General features: G+C 45.4%; 1 protein-coding gene across 3 annotated transcripts in view; it reads left to right on the plus strand.

Moving 5' to 3' along the window:
* The window catches only part of LOC148505995 (protocadherin-10-like), an 81293-nt gene extending 62893 nt beyond the window's left edge, over positions 1-18400 (plus strand). For 2 of the 3 annotated variants that reach the window (XM_088447376.1, XM_088447377.1), the window contains exon 4: positions 17321-18400. In XM_088447376.1, coding sequence (XP_088303502.1) covers positions 17321-17577 — 257 coding nt within the window. In that variant the 3' untranslated portion in view covers positions 17578-18400. The remainder of the gene's footprint in view (positions 1-17320) is intronic. The other variant, XM_088447378.1, reaches the window with a different exon arrangement.
* The last annotated feature ends 2051 nt before the right edge of the window (positions 18401-20451 follow it).

The raw sequence follows: 20451 nt of genomic DNA on the forward strand, positions 1-20451 counted from the left end.
CCAGCATTAAGCTCAACTCCACACCCGCCCCTGTGATAAAAATATTTAGATAATGTGCAGGATTCATAGGCGTGACTAAGCATGGGACTATCTACACGCCCATGATACACCCACAAGAGTTCCCTTTGATTGAATTATTGACACCCAGTTTCTGCCCCATTTCGCGCAAAGAGTGAACTATCCAAGATCCTTTTGGCTCAAAATTGGTTGCAGATACGCAAAAATGCCGACATTCACTTCTGTGCATGCTCTGTATGCTAAAATTCGCTATTTGCAGCCATGAAAAGGGATCTATTTGACTGCCCATTGTTTTAAAGGGCAAATAATTTAACTGACGATTTTTGTCCCTGCAAAATCGGTTTGTCTTTTTTTTTAATTTAATATAATTTAAAAATTATTTTCAAAAATATGTTTAAATATTTTATTGAAAATAAAATATGCCTGTAAGTTGTCTCGCACCACCCCTTATCCATAGGCCCCCATTACAAAATAACTTCCCACTCCCCAATGTCAATAGACCAACCAGTGGTCATAAATCCTAATAACCGTACCCCCCCACACCCCGACTACATCCAGTACCTACTACATTCCTTAGTCGGCACGGGATATAGTCAGGGTGTGTGTGTGTGTGTGTGGGGGGGGGGGGGGTACTACATCTAGTAACTGGTCCCCTATCGCATGTATAGTGCATTAATGTGTTGTAGACAGGATCACCATAGTGTACTTAATTATTAATAAGTTAATATACACTTGTTACATTATACTGCATTCCCAGAACTATGGTGTATTTATTACAGTGCATTGCTATTATCAATCTAGTACTGTATATTTTTAAAGAGACCCAAACCACGCACTCTCCCATGGTTAGCCAAGCCTCTGTGGTAGCTGCCCTCACCCTTTCAGAGGAGGGATCTGGAGGTGGCATTAGCTATAGATTTCAAGCTCTGAAAAAAATAAAATGTTTTTGAATCTTGATAAATTTGACAATATCACCATTGCCTTAGAGCATGCCTGGCCGACCGGTGGCTCTCAAGCTGTTGTGAAACTACACATCCCAGCATGCTTTGCCAGCTGATTGGTGAAAGGGTATGCTGGGACTTGTAATCTCACAACAGCTGGAGAGTCACAGGTTGGCCAGGCCTGCATTTGAGGGCTATGGGAATGGCAGGAGATGTCTGTAATATCTACTGCATAACAAATTTGATAAACTGTCCCAAGATTGCAATTCATTACAATCATGTGCAAACGGCAGGTTCTGCATGGTTTACTTTTCAGGAACAAAATGCTTAAAATAGAGTAGGTGCCTGTGTGCACCAGGGACATTTATAGAACTGTCGGTGTAATTTATATAAATGTAGGGCATTTCGCCCATTGCTTACCTGCTGCTTTATTTTTCCTCTCATTTTCTGTATGAACAGTATTAGAAATGGCCACTTTTAATAAACAAGACTTTTTCTCCACGTTTGATAGATTTACAGAGGTAAATACGACTTTTTCAGAACTGTGCTGCAGCAACTTTGACTTTATCAGGGGAAAATAATAATACGACAAAAGTGCTATATTTTATTTCTTTTTAATAAATGTACCTTATGGTTGGGTGAACCAGGATGACCAGACTTCATTGTAGTGCCTGAATCAGTGAAACAAAAGTCTGATGAATGCTATACATGTAGCCCCTCAGTGGTGCCCTCTTAGAGGGGCAAATATATTTTTTACTGCACCAATTAATATGACATACAAGGACATCAGAGGTCACAGAGAAATGATATGACCATATACCATCTATATGGGTCTCCAAGGAAACTTCTTTTATCCCTATAATTCACAGTAGGGGGCGCATTATTCCCAATAATATCTGAATACAAACAGGGCAGATGCAAGTCATGGGGGCAACCTTACTGGGGCTCCCCCATCCTCATCTAAATATGATGCCCTCTACCTTTGGGCAGGATGCAGTTTGATTACCGGCGGCCAGGATGCCGGCTGTTGGAATCCCGACAACTGAAGCCCGACCCGGGACTAAAGATAGGCATAAATCCTGACGCCTATCTTTAGCCCCATGTCGCGGGGACAGGTTAGCGTTAGCCACGGGGGAGGGTTAGGTTTAGGCACCCCTGTTGGGACTTATTGTTAGGCACCCCTCTAGGAGTGTTAGGGTTAGGCTGCGGGGAGGGAGGGTTAGGTTTAGGCACCCCAGGGGGCAGGTTAGGGTTAGGCACCCTCCCAGGAGTGTTAGGCTGTGGGGAGGGAGGGTTAGGGTTAGGCACCCCAGGGGCAGGTTAGGGTTAGGCACTCACCCAGGAGTGTTAGGCTGCGGGGAGGGAGGGTTAGGGTTAGGCACCCCAGGGGGAAGGTTAGGGTTAGGCACCCTCCCAGGAGGGTTAGGTTTAGGGTGCTGGGAGGGAGAGTTAGGTTTAGGCGCCCCTAGAAAAACTCAGGCGTGTCTGACCGTTTAAACACCGTTTCATGGGCGTGTATAAATTAGCCATTGCAATCACCTACACAACGTGTCATGAGAGCTGCAGTGTTTGCGGTTGGTCAGACATGACTTACATGCTGCGTGTTTGACCGATGTGCATGTTTACGCTGTAGTACGTCATTGGACGAATATGAGAAGGCAGCAGTGGGTGTGCCTATGATCGGCTATACTTTGGAAGGCATTAGCATATTTTTCACAGCTGCGATTGCATTAGCGTAAATCTCTGAATCAGGACCTTAGTATGGCACAGGGGCGTATCTATAACGGGTGCAGGGTGTGCGGTGCACAAAGGCCCTGATTCAGAGCCGGAGGCTCTGACAGAGTGCTTGCTCTGAATCAGGGCCGTCCCTCTGAATTTAAGAGCGGCCTCCTGGCCGCTCGCATAGCTGTGGGTGACCACCCACAGCTATAGTGAGCGGCCAGGAAGATGGTCGCGATGGTCAAGACCATCGCGACCATCGGGCTTGCGACGAGACCCTTGCGGTAGGGTCTCGTTGACGCAAGCCCTGGAGTGCTTTTGGCTCTATCAGAGCCAAAAGCACTCCCACTGACATCACTTGTGATGTCAGTGGGGCCGGCCCTAGATGGTAGGCGTTCCCATGGGAACGCCTCAGTCTGGCCAGCCACGCCCACCAAAGGGGGCGTGCTGTCAATCACCATCGACAGCACGCCCCCTTTGGTGCGAGACCCATAACGACGGCTTGGCCGTCGTTATTAGGGTCTCGCGCTTGCGCACGACGGAGCCGCCTCCGTCGTGCGCATGCACACTTGGCCAACATCGACCCGCTTGCGAGCGCTCAGTGCTCGCGAGCGGATCTGAATTAGGCCCAGAGGCCCCTGGGTCCTGCACACCCTGCACCCATATTATCTAATAACTCTCCGAGGTCCCGCGTCGGGTGTCTCAGCCCTGCACAAAATGCCAGAAAATGGCTGCCACGACCATTTCCTCGGCGACCTGCGCATGTGCAGTAGACTCTAGGCACAGACTAGTGCCCAGAGTCTACTGATGCTGCTGCCGCCGGCGGTCACCTTCAGCCTGCTGGTGGCCGCTGGGGAGAGAGGGGGGGCCCCGGACAGGGAATGCACATGGGCCCCCCTCCTCTCTTAATACGCGCCTGATGTGGTAGTTACAAGCAACAATCTGCAACACGTTACCAAGATTGGAAAAGCTTCACCAATGGAGGACACAGTGATTTGGAATATCACTTAGTTATTCCAATGGATGGAGAGAATTATTTCTGGCTGACCCTAGGGGCTCAATTATTCACTGGCATATGTTGCCTTGAAGGCTATTTATAATATATATGTATAGAAAGACTACACTGCATACCATTATTTCTAATAATACGTTCATATGCTGCTGAACAATTTTTCTCATCCACGTTCAGCTGTGCGCCCTTATTTCATAAAAGACTTTCGGCAAGAAAAGGAAAATCATATTCTGTTTTCTTACTATTTGGAGAACTTTGATTTTGGAATATAGCTAATTATTTTTTAAAGTGTGTGATTGTATAATATATGCTGCTCGACCACTGAATGTGGTCATATATTCATGTTTTTTTTATGTTTGTGAGAATAGAAATAAGATGTGTAGTGAGTAAATGATATTGTGTTTTCACATAGTCATGGCTGATAGTTTTAATTGACTACAGCTCTGTGCTGTTGCTCTTTTTTTATTTAAAAAATAACATCCCACCCCCAGCCGTTCTCTGCTAACTTCTGTATCCAATATAATTCCCCAAGCAGAATGCCCACTGTAGTAGTGCCCCTTATGCAGTGCCCCCAGTAGTAGTGCCCCTTATGCAGTGCCCCCAGTAATGCCCCTTATGCAGTGCCCCCAGTAGTGCCCCTTATGCAGTGCCCCCAGTAGTAGTGCCCCTTATGCAGTGCCCCCAGTAGTAGTGCCCCTTATGCAGTGCCCCCAGTAATTCCCCTTATGCAGTGCCCCCAGTAGTGCCCCTTATGCAGTGCCCCTTATGCAGTGCCCCCAGTAGTGCTACTTATATAGTGTGCCCATAGTAGTGCCCCCAGTAGTAATGCCCCTTATGTAGTGCCCCCTATGCAGTGCCCCCAGTAGTGCCCCTTATGCAGTGCCCCCAGTAGTGCTACTTATATAGTGTGCCCATAGTAGTGCCCCTTATGCAGTGCCCTCAGTAGTGCCCCTTATGCACTGCCGGCGGCTCCTCTGAGATTCAGCAGCGCAACGTCATGACGTCACGCACACTTCGCCAGAAGCTATCCCTCCGTATCCTCCCTGACTCTGCCTGTGCCGGCCTTGGTGGATCTAGCCACAGCCGTGCTGAGTGACCTGCTTAATGTTGCCTCTGCCAGCTGTTGTGTAATCACCTTACACAGCAGGTGGCAGAGGCAAGGGTGACACATGAACTAGCTCCCAAAATTCCTGAGTGGTCGGGGCCCCTCAGAATCTCGGGGCCCAATACAAGTGTCCCCTCTGTCCCCCCCTGTCGCCAGGCCTGGACATATGAGAATCAGTGGGTGGTGATTGGTATGTGGTGGGTATTGTGGGAGAAGAGATATACTAGAAAAAAAAATTATATAATATATCTCTAATTTTAAATGTTTATGATACAAAGTGACATATAAGAAGCCTGACATTCACTAACAAATTAATGGAGAAGAGCAGACTGGTAAGAGCAGAGGAGCACATTCATAACCACCTGGCGGGATGTTCAGCAGCAAACACTCCAATCAACTGCATATGCTGCCCTGGTCCGCGGTACCCCCCCCCCTCCCCCCCCCCCCCCCACACACACACTCTCTGTCAATCCTGCCACAGCGCCTGGGGTACATGCCCCACACAGTCCTTCCTGGATATGCCACTGGAGCATAGCATGGCATATTAGAGCATAGCATGGCATATTAGAGCATAGCATGGCATATTAGTTAACAGTTACTGTAATAGCATATGTATACAGGAAATGTAATTGGGAAGGATAGTCTATGGAAGTTATATGGGTGGTTCTGTGCATAGCATGATGTAGGGCATGGCATATTAGCACATAGCATGACATTTTAGAGCATACCATTGGATTATATTAGGGCATAGCATGGCATATTAGGGCATAGCATATAAGGGCATGTTATACTGGTTTTAATATTGGGAAAGATGGGAAGCATGAGAATACATTTTGCCGATTATTTCCATCACAGAAAGCTATATCAAAGAAAGCGTTGCTTATAGTATTTTTTGTTATTGTTTGTAGCCCATTAGAAGGGGATGCAGTCAGGAAGCCGACGGTCGAAATGCCGACCGCTGGCTTCCCGACTGACTAATCCCGGCAGGGGTCTAATGACAGGTGTCGACATCCCGACACCTGTCATTTTACTTCATGCCGATGCCCGGCATACCGAACGAAGGTAAACCAGGTGGCGGGCGCGGACAGCCACGGGGGGAGGGTTAGGTTAGGGTCTCCCGGGGGGGACTTAGGGTTAGGCACCCACCCCGGAGGGTTTGGGTTAGGCTAGGGGAAGGGGGGGTTAGGGTTAGGCACTTGGGGGGAGGTTAGGGTTAGGCACCCCTAAGGGAGGGTTAGGGTTGGGGAGGGGGCTAGATTAGCAAATAGAGAATATACTCACCTGTCCGGATCTTCACTGCCGGTGTTCCAGCGTCGGGATTCGAACTACCGGACATCCGTCCGGCGGTATTTCATACCATTCCCATTAGAAGAATATAATCTCTGCCTATAACATCCACTTGTATGCATCCTCTTTTGCATACAGCTCTATAATTTAACCTTTTATAAAATAGATAATTGTATCTGCTGAACCTGTGATTGCTGCATGTACCAGGAATGCATTTCACAGCTGATTAATTTTCCCCATTGCAAGAAACCTTTATTCTTGATTTAGTCCCAAGTACTGTTCTAATATCATAACTCATATTCTAGCGAAAGTCTATTACATTATTCTTCAATGTAGTGTAATTATATCCCCTCTCAGACTCCCTTTTCTAATGTAAACAATTTTAATTTGGATAGCCCTTCTTCATTTAGATCTGCATCCTTTAGAAAATTAAATCGGCCTCAGAGTAAATATAGTACCTATTACATAGCTGTAGATAATTAATGATTGTATTATCTCAGGGCTTTCGGTATTTCTAATCATATCTTGTAATAATTGCCTCATAATTGTCTAAATAACACATGTACATTTTCAATTCCCTTTCTGCAACTCACAAGCAACCTTTCAGCTTGGAATAGTAAGTAGCATGTTATATAAATCATTTTAAAAGTTAACAAAATAAACTCTAACAAAAATAACTATAATCCTTATATTTACCTAAAGTCCTCTATATATATAATATATACAATAAACAAATGTTAAGCCCTTCCCCCAGTAGTAATGGTATGCTTGCATATTTAAAATGTTATTATTAAAGGGATTATCTTATTTTTAGCAGGGCCCCCTGTGTCACCGATAGCAATGGGTTAGATCTTACTGTTTATGCAAGTGTAAGATGCTGCAGCCAGGCCCTAATGGGAAAGCACTACATTAGCCTAGGCCTGTGGTGGCTTCCAGTTTCTGGGTTGCTTTATGTCACTTGAGGGTCTATTTACTAAGCAGTGTTAGGAGGCAGAGTGAAAAGTGATAAGGTGCCAGCCAATCAGCTCCCAACTGTCATTTTTCAAACACAGCCTGTGAGATGACAGTTGGGAGCTGATTGGCTGGCAACTTATCACTTTCTTATCACTTTTCACTCTGTCTCCTAACACTGCTTAGTAACTAGATCCCCTGGTCTTGTGTGTTCACTCCAAGATACCTGGTGCCACTAACACTCAGTCAACCCTTTTGTTTATTGTCCAGTCCTCAGATCCTAAAAGTTGGAAGTTACCTTGGCTAGAAAGACCATTCGGGGTCACCCCATGTTCAGTGTATAATCTTTATGAAAATAATTGATCAAATCAGTATGTAGCATTAACCATGATTGAAAAGGCATCTGTGTAGATTTGTAAACCACTGAAAGTAACATGTGTTGTAAATATGTGTGTGTATATATATATATATATATATGCAGCATAAGGAACCTACAGTGATAAAGTATACCTCCAGAGGAATCCATATACATATATGTATAATAATAATGCCATATTCAGGGGCGAATTCAATAGGCCACGGTACCTTACAGCTGGCTTATTGATCCCCAGGCTATCTCCCTGGTCCCACTGCCGCTCTGCACGCAGCAGTGTGTGCTAGGCTGCTCACAGGAAGCCGGCACTTATCGGGCCTTTTTGTTCACCCGATAACCAGTCCCATTATCACGGCCAGGGCCGCAAAAACATATGGGTCCATGTGTTAACGAGGATCCTATCCTATTTTTCCACCAGAACAAAAATATTTTTCGGGTGAAACAATTGAACTAGGTGTTAAAAGAAAAAACGCACACAAAAAAACAGAACATTTATCGCACCTGCAGAAATATTGGGTCTAAATTCCCCCCTGAGTGGAATTAATGCCATATCTCTATTATGTTCTAGAAGAGAATTATAATAATGTATTTATAGAATCACAAAGTTTCTTTGAAAAATGGGAAATAAAATTATTGTAAATCAGCATAGCATTCCAGCACAATTCTATAGCCGCAACATCACAGGGGAGGGGGGTATGGCCGAGAAAGTACAAGATATAAAAGGGGTGAAGTAGAAGTACAGTATGCATATATGAAGAGTACATTAGTGTATTTTTGTTCCTGTGTTTTCTCATTGCTTCATTTTAAATAAATTGTTTTCACCATTTTATATGCAGCATGCATGACTTATTGCTATATTTAAACAAAGTTAATAACATTCTTCCTTCGTTTTCTTAAATAAAACAATTCACATGACAGATTGGGTTATTTTTTTATTACCATGCATAGCTTATATTTTTAAAGCTAGGCATGGTAATTGTTTGGTGTACAGTAACTCTGGTTAAATTAGGATGTGATTCAATTTTGGGATAAATCAGGGAGTAGCAGAAGACTGCCTCAGTCTCAGCTTTTGAACAAAATCTTAGCGGGTGTGTAATATAATTTTGGTGATTTTTAGTCATTTCCAGAGAGGCCTGGTGGGTATGTTTCGATTAACCATTTCACACCCACATGTCACTCATGCCAAGATGGGCCTACTGTTAATGAATTGGACTGGATGTGTTGTGAAGTCCTCAGTAATGAGTGGTCTGGTGAGGCAGAGCCTTTCCTGTCATACCTAAGTATACTCCACATTTTTTTACTATAAAGAAAATATTATATATATCTTCTTTGTATTATTCTAATCATTTTTAAAGTCAAAATCCTGGAGTAAACAGTGGCAGGTGAGGCACAGCCTCCCATGTCTACCTTTTCTGCACATCCCTGATCAAACCTCACCAAATTTCCAGCACTATATACTACTGCACCTCTGTATAATGCCCACATGAACTCGGGTTCATATATGTATCTGTAAATCTGGCTTTGATACTAGCCAACGCCTCCCGAGCCATTTACCTCATCACAGGTCACTGGTACTCCTGTACTGCCTTCTAATAAAAAGCAGGGTTTGGCATCTGGTAACAGATAAAGAAAAATACAAAATAAGTGATTGTGGCTTATGAACATTACAGAAGTACACACTAAAAATGTGAAACATTTCTAACGAGAGTACATAGAGTCAATGTTTATTTTATGACCTTACCTTTATTACTTTGAGGCAGACATATCCTGGTGCTATGGGGCAGTATGTAGCCAGCGCCATCCTAATGTCTTGATCACATGAATACAATACTTGTTTTTTTATTTTTTTATGGACTAAATGTTTCTTAAACAGCAAATTAATCATCAACATAAGTTAATCTAAATATGAATGTAACAGTTAGCATTTATATAAAAAAAACTGACATAAAGGTAGCAGCCTACTTCACTTAGAACATCAAGGATTTTATGCTTTCGTTGTTTGATTTGTTATTTTTTTTTTCAATTAATAACATGTTACTTCAATAATATTACTCTTAAAGTGAGGGGTTAATCATTACCAAATGATATCTACTTTTTTTTCGATACAGAGGGCCTGATTCAGAGTTGGGAATAGAGAGAGATATCTCTCCCAACTGATCACCTTGGTGAAACCATGCTGCACTGCAGGGGGGGCAGACTTAAAATGTGCAGAGAGATTTAGATTTGGGAGGGAGGTGTCCAAACTGATATCTAAATTCTAGAGTAATAATACAGCTGTGCAGTATTTGTGGGCTACATGCAAAAGCAGCCAGTATTTACCCCACATGCAAAAAAAAAAAATATGTATTTACACCCCTTGCATTGCAACATGGTTTGTCCAGGTACACACTTAAGTGCTATCTCTCTCTCTCTATACCCAACTCTGAATCAGGCCCAGATCATACTTGCCTACATTCAGCTCCCTCCTTTCGGGAGGGAGCTGAATGTCTTAGCACAGCGGGGGCGTGGCTGGGTTATGATGTGGCATTGGGGGCGGAGCCGGGGAGGGGCCGCATGATCACAGCGTCAGAGGCCTCCGAAAATATTGGCATTGTGAAGCAGGGAGCAGGGCCACGATGACGCAATTCTGCCCGAATCGCGTCACTGGCCCTCTCCGTTGTGGGGGTTTCTGTAATTAACGTGGGGGTCTTTCTGGGGGGTCGGGTCCGGCATCCGATATTCGGGAGGCTCCCGACCAAATCGGGAGGGTAGGCAAGCCTGCCCAGAATACCATAAAATTAGGTGGTGGTAAGTTGGGTGGTTTTATGGGGGTGAATCTGTAACTCTCCACAATAGATCTATGGGCATTTCTCTAATGTGGTAGAGTGATCATATTGTCACTGTTATCACATTTCTCAGGGTGGGAGAGAAAAGTTAATCCTCTCACCTATGACCTCATTTGTAGTTACTAGTTCAATCCATCAGAAAGGTGCGCCTTGGCAAAACCACATTTGATGGGACAAATATAAAACGTGCGCATAGATTTAGTGTTGGAAGGGGGAACACCTTCCTGAGCTCTAAATTGCAGTTTTAAAATAAAGTTGGCCGGTATTTTAGTCCATCACCCAAAAGCAAGCTGCAAAAGAACTAAAATGAAACTCAAAAGTTGCACCACTTGCATTGAAATATAGGGCCTGATTCAGACCCACTCGCGAGCGGCTGTCCGCTCGCAAGTGGGTCGATGGTGTGCACTGCGCATGCGCATGACGGAGGGAGCTCCGTCGTGCGCATGCCCGAGACGCGATGAGCGAAGGACTTTCCTTCGCTCGTTGTGTCTGATCAAAGGGGGCGTGCTGTCGATGTTGATTGACAGCACGCCCACCCAGACGGGGGTGTTCCCAAGGGAACGCCTACTGTCAGAAGCCGGCCCCACTAACATCACTAGTGATGTCAGTGGGAGTGATTTTGGCTCTGACAGAGCCAAAATCACTCCGGGCCTTGCGGTTGAGAAACTCAACCGCAGGCTTCGGCTCGCAGTGGCGATGGTCGCGATGGTCAAGACCATCGCGACCATCAACCTGCACGCTCGTATAGGCTGTGGGTGGTGACCCACAGCTATACGAGCGTCCAGGAGGACGCTCCATAATTATGGAGGAGGGCCCTGATTCAGAGCGAGCGCTCTGGTCAGAGCGTCCGGCTCTGAATCAGGGCCATAGTTTGTTCATGTACAAATGTGCACCCTTTGACACCAAAGAATTATTGAGGCCCCCCCCCACATAGCCATGCTGGCTTGTGGTCTCCGTCCCCATCTGTCTGTCTATCCCCATGTTTTTGAACAAGCTCATTTTGTATATACTGCGCTGCACAAGGTTCCAAGGACATGTTCGAATTTTAGGACTTTATAATATCTGGCCACGATAAGCGCCAAGTCTAATTGCCATACAGAGCACATCATTAATATATGCAGCGCAGCTAATGCGGACACAAGGCTAATAGCAATTAATATGTATATTAAAGCATGTTAACATATTTCAAATTTATTTCCACATTAATGTATAAATGAAAGCAATTAGATACATAAAATGTTCTTTCCGGAATATTTGCAGCACCCTGATGATGTTTGCTTTCATGTTCGGTATTGCTCTACGAGAGGAATGAAAATCATTCAACCCTGCATTGATGATACGGTGCAGTGAACTCAGATGCAATAATACTGAGCAAATCCCAGTGCTGGATCACAGAGGCAGATCCATATGACGAGATGAGTGCAATAGAAAGAGTTAAATCTGCACTCGGGAAGCTTTATTGATTGTTAGCACAGTTACTCATAGAAGCCAGCAGATTCCCTGATGCAGTTTGTATGTCATGTGTGTTCTTAGGCACAGGTATATTTGTGAGGACACAGGTGTTACATACTTTCCTAACCAGTGCACCCATTAATCAGATTACTTCTACCTATGAACAAGGAAATGAACAGACATTTTAAAAGCATGTTTAGGAAAATACAAAAGGCTAGCATCAACGGGAGATGTCCCTGCGGAATATACACTATATTGACCCACATCACATAAATATTCATTACAGTATGGGATACACAATACAAAATAAATGTCAGTATGAGAATCTCAAAGCTGAGGATGCAATAGACAGTGTAGGACTGATGCTGATTGTGCATTATGCCGGTGTATGTTGTGCACATAAGCATCTATACAGACCTGCATTCATGTTGCACGTGTCATGCCTTCTGACCAGGGAGGTGGAACAGGGGAAGGAAATGGACATTCTCACATATAGTACAATAAGGTCCATTCACCCAAATGCAGCTCCTATAGGCCAGTGATTATGAATATAGGGCTCAATTCAGAGATGAACACACTGCCAATGTTTACGCAGTTGAGCAATGTTTTGCTACTATGCATGTAGGAAAACTACAAGAAAACCCTTATTGTTCAGGTGTGTGATGGTGTTTGCAATTGCACTTGAGAAGGGGTTTGTGATCCCTGGTGAAGGCTGGGAGGTGACCTAAAATAATGTCAAAAAGGGGCCATTTCATGGGGCGTGTTATGGGAGTGTCAGGGGTGTGTCAGGGAATTCTGTTGCGTTCCCAATCACAAATCCACAGCGTCAGAGGCCTTGTTTAGTTGGATCTTAGGAGAGTAGGTAGAGGAGACGCTGGGCTAATGCAAATTTAGATGGAAAACCAATGTTGCGTCAATGTTGTGTTTTCAAACTCCATCGCAAATGCACAGACCACGCAACCTGAATGTGGCCATCACAGAGCTCATACACTCCATCGCAAATGCACAGACCACGCAGCCTGAATGTGGCCGTCTCAGCGCTCATACACTCCATCGCAAATGCACAGACCACGCAGCCTGAATGTGGCAGTCTCAGCGCTCATACACTCCATCGCAAATGCACAGACCACGCAGCCTGAATGTGGCCGCTCAGCGCTCATACACTCCATCGCAAATGCACAGACCACGCAGCCTGAATGTGGCCATCACATAACTCATACACTCCATTGCAAATGCACAGACCACGGAGCCTGAATGTGGCCGTCTCAGCGCTCATACACTCCATCGCAAATGCACAGACCACGCAGCCTGAATGTGGCCATCACATAACTCATACACTCCATCGCAAATGCACAGACCACACAGCCTGAATGTGGCCATCACATAACTCATACACTCCATCGCAAATGCACAGACCATGCAGCCTGAATGTGGCCGTCTCAGCGCTCATACACTCCATCACAAATGCACAGACCACGCAGCCTGAATGTGGCCGCTCAGCGCTCATACACTCCATCGCAAATGCACAGACCACGCAGCCTGAATGTGGCAGTCTCAGCGCTCATACACTCCATCGCAAATGCACAGACCACGCAGCCTGAATGTGGCAGTCTCAGCGCTCATACACTCCATCGCAAATGCACAGACCACGCAGCCTGAATGTGGCAGTCTCAGCGCTCATACACTCCATTGCAAATGCACAGACCACGCAGCCTGAATGTGGCAGTCTCAGCACTCATACACTCCATCGCAAATGCACAGACCACGCAGCCTGAAAGTGGCCATCACATAACTCATACACTCCATTGCAAATGCACAGACCACGCAGCCTGAATGTGGCCATTTCAGCGCTCATACACTCCATCGCAAATGCACAGACCATGCAGCCTGAAAGTCGCCATCACATAACTCATACACTCCATTGCAAATACACAGACCACGCAGCGTGAAAGTGGCCATCACATAACTCATACACTCCATCGCAAATGCACAGACCACGCAGCCTGAATGTGGCCATCACATAACTCATACACTCCATCGCATATGCACAGACCACGCAGCCTGAAAGTGGCCATCACATAACTCATACACTCCATTGCAAATGCACAGACCACGCAGCCTGAATGTGGCCATCTCAGCGCTCATACACTCCATCGCAAATGCACAGACCACACAGCCTGAAAGTGGCCATCTCAGCGCTCATACACTCCATCGCAAATGCACAGACCACGCAGCCTGAAAGTGGCCATCACATAACTCATATACTCCATCGCAAATGCACAGACCACGCAGCCTGAAAGTGGCCATCACATAACTCATACACTCCATCGCATATGCACAGACCATGCAGCCTGAAAGTGGCCATCACATAACTCATACACTCCATTGCAAATGCACAGACCACGCAGCCTGAATGTGGCCATCACATAACTCATACACTCCATTGCAAATGCACAGACCACGCAGCCTGAATGTGGCCATCTCAACGCTCATATACTCCATCGCAAATGCACAGACCACGCAGCCTGAAAGTGGCCATCATATAACTCATACACTCCATCGCAAATGCACAGACCACACAGCCTGAAAGTGGCCATCACATAACTCATACACTCCATCGCAAATGCACAGACCACACAGCCTGAATGTGGCCATTTCAGCGATCATACACTCCATCGCAAATGCACAGACCACGCAGCCTGAATGTGGCCATCTCAGTGCTCATACACTCCATCGCAAATGCACAGACCACGCAGCCTGAATGTGGCCATCACATAACTCATACACTCCATTGCAAATGCACAGACCACGCAGCCTGAATGTGGCCATCTCAGCGCTCATACACTCCATCGCAAATGCACAGACCACACAGCCTGAAAGTGGCCATCACATAACTCATACACTCCATTGCAAATGCACAGCCCACGCAGCCTGAAAGTGGCCATCACATAACTCATATACTCCATCGCAAATGCACAGACCACGCAGCCTGAAAGTGGCCATCACATAACTCATACACTCCATTGCAAATGCACAGACCACGCAGCCTGAATGTGGCCATTTCAGCGCTCATACACTCCATCGCAAATGCACAGACCACGCAGCCTGAATGTGGCCATCTCAGTGCTCATACACTCCATCGCAAATGCACAGACCACGCAGCCTGAATGTGGCCATCACATAACTCATACACTCCATTGCAAATGCACAGACCACGCAGCCTGAATGTGGCCATCACATAACTCATACACTCCATTGCAAATGCACAGACCACTCAGCCTGAAAGTGGCCATCACATAACTCATACACTCCATTGCAAATGCACAGACCACGCAGCCTGAATGTGGCAGTCTCAGCGCTCATACACTCCATTGCAAATGCACAGACCACACAGCCTGAATGTGGCCATCACATAACTCATACACTCCATTGCAAATGCACAGACCACGCAGCCTGAAAGTGGCCAACACATAACTCATACACTCCATCGCAAATGCACAGACCACGCAGCCTGAATGTGGCCATCACATAACTCATACACTCCATTGCAAATGCACAGACCACGCAGCCTGAATGTGGCCATCTCAGCGCTCATACACTCCATCGCAAATGCACAGACCACACAGCCTGAAAGTGGCCATCACATAACTCATACACTCCATTGCAAATGCACAGCCCACGCAGCCTGAAAGTGGCCATCACATAACTCATATACTCCATCGCAAATGCACAGACCACGCAGCCTGAAAGTGGCCATCACATAACTCATACACTCCATTGCAAATGCACAGACCACGCAGCCTGAATGTGGCCATTTCAGCGCTCATACACTCCATCGCAAATGCACAGACCACGCAGCCTGAATGTGGCCATCTCAGTGCTCATACACTCCATCGCAAATGCACAGACCACGCAGCCTGAATGTGGCCATCACATAACTCATACACTCCATTGCAAATGCACAGACCACGCAGCCTGAATGTGGCCATCACATAACTCATACACTCCATTGCAAATGCACAGACCACTCAGCCTGAAAGTGGCCATCACATAACTCATACACTCCATTGCAAATGCACAGACCACGCAGCCTGAATGTGGCAGTCTCAGCGCTCATACACTCCATTGCAAATGCACAGACCACACAGCCTGAATGTGGCCATCACATAACTCATACACTCCATTGCAAATGCACAGACCACGCAGCCTGAAAGTGGCCAACACATAACTCATACACTCCATCGCAAATGCACAGACCACGCAGCCTGAAAGTGGCTGTCTCAACCCTCGTACACTCCATCGCAAATGCACAGACCACGCAGCCTGAAAGTGGCCGTCTCACCCCTCGTACACTCCATCGCAAATTCACAGACCATGCAGCCTGAATGTGGCCATCTCAGCGCTCATACACTCCATCGCAAATGCACAGACCACGCAGCCTGAAAGTGGCCGTCTCACCCCTCGTACACTCCATCGCAAATGCACAGACCATGCAGCCTGAATGTGGCCATCTCAGCGCTCATACACTCCATCACAAATGCACAGACCACGCAGCCTCAAAGTGGCCGTCTCACCCCTCGTACACTCCATCGCAAATGCACAGACCATGCAGCCTGAATGTGGCCATCACAGAGCTCATACACTCCATCACAAATGCACAGACCACACAGCCTGAAAGTGGCCGTCTCACCCCTCGTACACTCCATCACAAATGCACAGACCATGCAGCCTGAATGTGGCCATCTCAGCGCTCATTCACTCCATCGCAAATGCACAGACCACGCAGCCTGAAAGTGGCTGTCTCAACCCTCGTACACTCCATCGCAAATGCACAGACCATGCAGCCTGAATGTGGCCGTCTCACCCCTCGTACACTCCATCGCAAATGCACAGAAAATGCAGCCTGAATGTGGCCGTCTCAGCGCTCATACACTCCATCGCAAATGCACAGACCACGCAGCCTGAATGTGGCCGCTCAGCGCTCATACACTCCATTACACAGTGGAGCACAAAAGGAAGGCTGGGTTCAGAATTTGCATATTCCCTCAACTGCTTTTGCGAGAGCAGCTGTGAATGTGTCTGAATTACCAGCCATCTCTGAATCAGGCCTATATTCTCCAGTTAGGAGGCACCTCTATTCTACCTGCTAAAGGTCAGGCGTAACACACCGATGATGATGATGACTTCCACAAGCTGCTTAATCCAGGCTTAATAGAACCGTTTGTATAAAGCTGAAGGTTGATCACTAAAACAGCAATAATAATCTACACTCACACTTTCCATTTGACCTTCATATGTCCTAAAGTATGACACATATATCTTTGCGAAACTTGAACTCGTATTATTTTTATTAAATTTTTATTACTTTTCCAGCTTCATTTTATCTTGTTTCCCCTCATTATTTGTTATTTGCCATATGTGCAAATAGGAGGGAGTAGGCAGATTTGTTTAGCAGTTGAAGAAAAAAGATATCTAACACTTATTAGGGTAGAGGGAAAGACGTCTTCAAAATTCCCCAAAAATTATTTTGACGTACTCTCGTCTTCGAAACCCCTGATACTTTCAACACAAAATTGGCCTTTTTGTTGGGTGCCTGAAATTGACCTTAATTTTTTTTCTCTCTCTCTCTCTCCACAGACATAAAAAAGACGCCGCCGACGTCCAACGGCATTTGGAGCCCCAAGTATGGTGCACCGTTTCAGCAACATGTGCCAACACTGGACTATCAACATAATGTATACATTCCTGGGACACCCACACTACTGGCCAACAAGCAGGGGCTTTATAGGGATTATGAGGAGAAAAACAGTTTTTCCACTTTCGGAAAGAAGAGGAAAATAACGTCTTGTTGTGACGTAAACGATGACATGATCATTAACAATGACCTGAAATGATCATCGTCCCACAGTGACAGCTCATATATAAGACAGAGAGCCCAATGCTACATTTTGTGCAGACTGGACCCTCAGCGGTTAACCAAGGAAATCATTACTATGCCAAGAGAACACTGTCTCAACGAACCTACCTGACGTCTGTTTGTGTGTGATAATCCTGGAGGCACCAACTGTGACAGTTCCCAATCTATACAGTGCAATGGGAGAAGGAGATCTAAAATTAATCTGTAACACTTAAAAAGATAGTACACCATAGGCGAGGCAATAATGGCGCCAACTGAACGTACACAGAGACAATGAAAATAAATGACGGCGAATCGGTGTGTTGAGTAAATGGACAGAATGCAATTTCATTCGGTAAAACAGATTCAATGTTGGTGAGAGAGAAAGTCGCTTGTGTGTAAAAAGCAATTTTCTCTATCTGCACCCAAGCGAAATACTTCCTTCAGGACTGGAGTGAATGAGAGGACATCCTTTCTCAAATGTCATTTTGAGTTTCAGCCTTTGGCAATTTCCATTTAGTGACAGTTCTGTCTTTCATTGTTAATATGTGAATGTACCCAGTGAATATATAGATTTTTTTTTATTTGTGGAACCTGTGTGTCTGTTTTGCTGAGCAAATGAAGGTTGTGTGGACTCATATCTGCATACAGTGTATTATTGGCTGAACACGTTCATTCCCATTACGTGTTGAAGAATTATAAATAGTTCCCCAATCCCCAAACACATGTAAATATATGTATATGCTATTTTTTTGAAATAACAGTTGTATTAAAGAGCACTGTACTCACTGTGATATTTAATATTAATATGCAAAACAAAACATTTTTTGTACGTTTTTTTTTTTCCTCCCAGGGGAGGAAATTGTCAAGGATTGAAATGAAATGCAAATGAAAAGGTCAGAAGTGTAATTAGACAGTTAAATACACATATTATGTGCCTGCACGTTTTTGCTTTTTTCTCAAGTTATATTTTTTCATTGTGTTTAATTTGCTTTTGAAATCGTGAAAAAAATATGCCGACTCTGAACTTTAGCTTCTAGTGGTGGCGTCTGGCGGTGACATGAATAGAGCTCCCAAGGCGCCACCTGCACTAAATGCTATAATTTCCTGCTAACTGCAGAACAACAGAATTTAAAGGCACAAGGGTAGATGTACTAAGCCTTTGGAGAGAGAGATAAAGTACCAACCAATCAGCTGCTGTCATTTTTTTCAAACACTGTAACATGACCGTTGGGAGCTGATTGGGTGGTACTTTATCTCCACTTTATATCTCTCTCCAAGGCTACTACATCTTCCCACCAGCCTGTAAAATTACAGTTAGGAACTAATTTATTGGTACTTTTTGGGTCTACTTACTAAGCCTTGGAAAGAGCTAAAGTACCAACCACTTCCTAACTGTCATTTTTCAAACACATACTTGTACAGTGACAGGATCTGATTGGTTGGTACTTTATGTCTCACCATTTCATCTCTCTCCAAGGCTTAGTACATTTCCCCCACAATGTTTTAGGTACATCATTGTTATATATCGGTGGGATACAGGAGACTGCATTAGACCTGAGATTGTTCGCTGCTGTGTGTGTTGCTCTTCAATAGCCAGGGTGCAATCATGTTTCAAAGTGATGTAGCCTTTATGTTTCAGTGTAAGGGGGAGATGTACTGTATCAAACCTTCTAAGGAGGACATCTGGGGAAGTTTATCATAGCAACAAATTAGCTTCTAGCTACCATTTTATTGACTGTACAATATAAATGATATCTAGAAGCAGATTGGTTGCTCTAGTAAATTTCTACATCTGTCCTTTTTAGAAGGTTTCATACATCACCCAGGTTGGAATCCACCAGCCGGCGTAACCTACCAGGCTCTGGAGATGCCTCGTGGTGCACGGGAACCTCACTCCCCACCCACCGGCTTGTGTTTACAGTATGACCTCAGGGGGAAGGAAGGGGCAGTGGGGGATGGCAGCGGCGGCTGTGTAGCACATGGCACAAGTGGACCTAGGGCTGAAATGACCCACTAAATGTAATGCGGACCATTGTTTGACTATGGGATACTGAGATTGACCCAGTTGTGTCACAACACAAAGAAAAATGACCAAAACATTTGTTGTCCTTCCAGTCACTCCCACCTCTATCCCTGCCAGTATTATTCTAGTTCCTGGCTGTGCACGGGATCACCGCCATTGCACTGGTGTGTGACCTATATGGCTCCTGTAGGTAAAGGGGGCCATGGTGTATGCTCAGTGAATACATGTTCTTGGCTTCTGGCTTCACTGCGTGAAACTACTCATGCTCAGTACAGCAGGGTGGGGAGCTCAGTACAGCAGGTGCTGATTCTTACACACTTCAGCACCACTGAAAAACATAAAGCAAAATGAACAAAATAAAAATGACTTCCTCTCGCCAGTCCCTTCTCTGTCTATACTAGTATTTCCTCCTTGATTCTGGCTAGCAATAAGGCGAGTATTGGGGTCCCACCACTGCAAGTGTTCCAGCCCCTATAGGGCCATAGTGCATGAGGAGTGAAGCGATGATCGGAGCAACACTACACATGAGCATGAGAGAAGTGGGGCCTCTTCTGAATGTATGTGGGACAGTTGCATTATTATTATTAATATTATTACTACTCCTATTTATAGCAGGGGTGGCAATAATCGGACCTCCATCTGCTGTTGAACTACACATACCAGCATTCCTGGCAACAGTTATAGCATGCCCTGATAGCAAAACTGTGGCAGGGCATGCTGGGAATTAGTCCCATAACAGCTGGAGGGCCTCTTATTGTCCACCCCTAATTTAGAGGGTGCCACCATGATCCGCAGTACCACACAGAGCAATGATACAAAGATGATAGCTTCATTCTGCATGCACTG

Source organism: Taudactylus pleione, unplaced genomic scaffold (genome assembly GCF_031769625.1).
Source record: "Taudactylus pleione unplaced genomic scaffold, aTauple2 ptg000431l, whole genome shotgun sequence".
NCBI classification, from domain to species: Eukaryota; Metazoa; Chordata; class Amphibia; order Anura; family Myobatrachidae; genus Taudactylus; species Taudactylus pleione.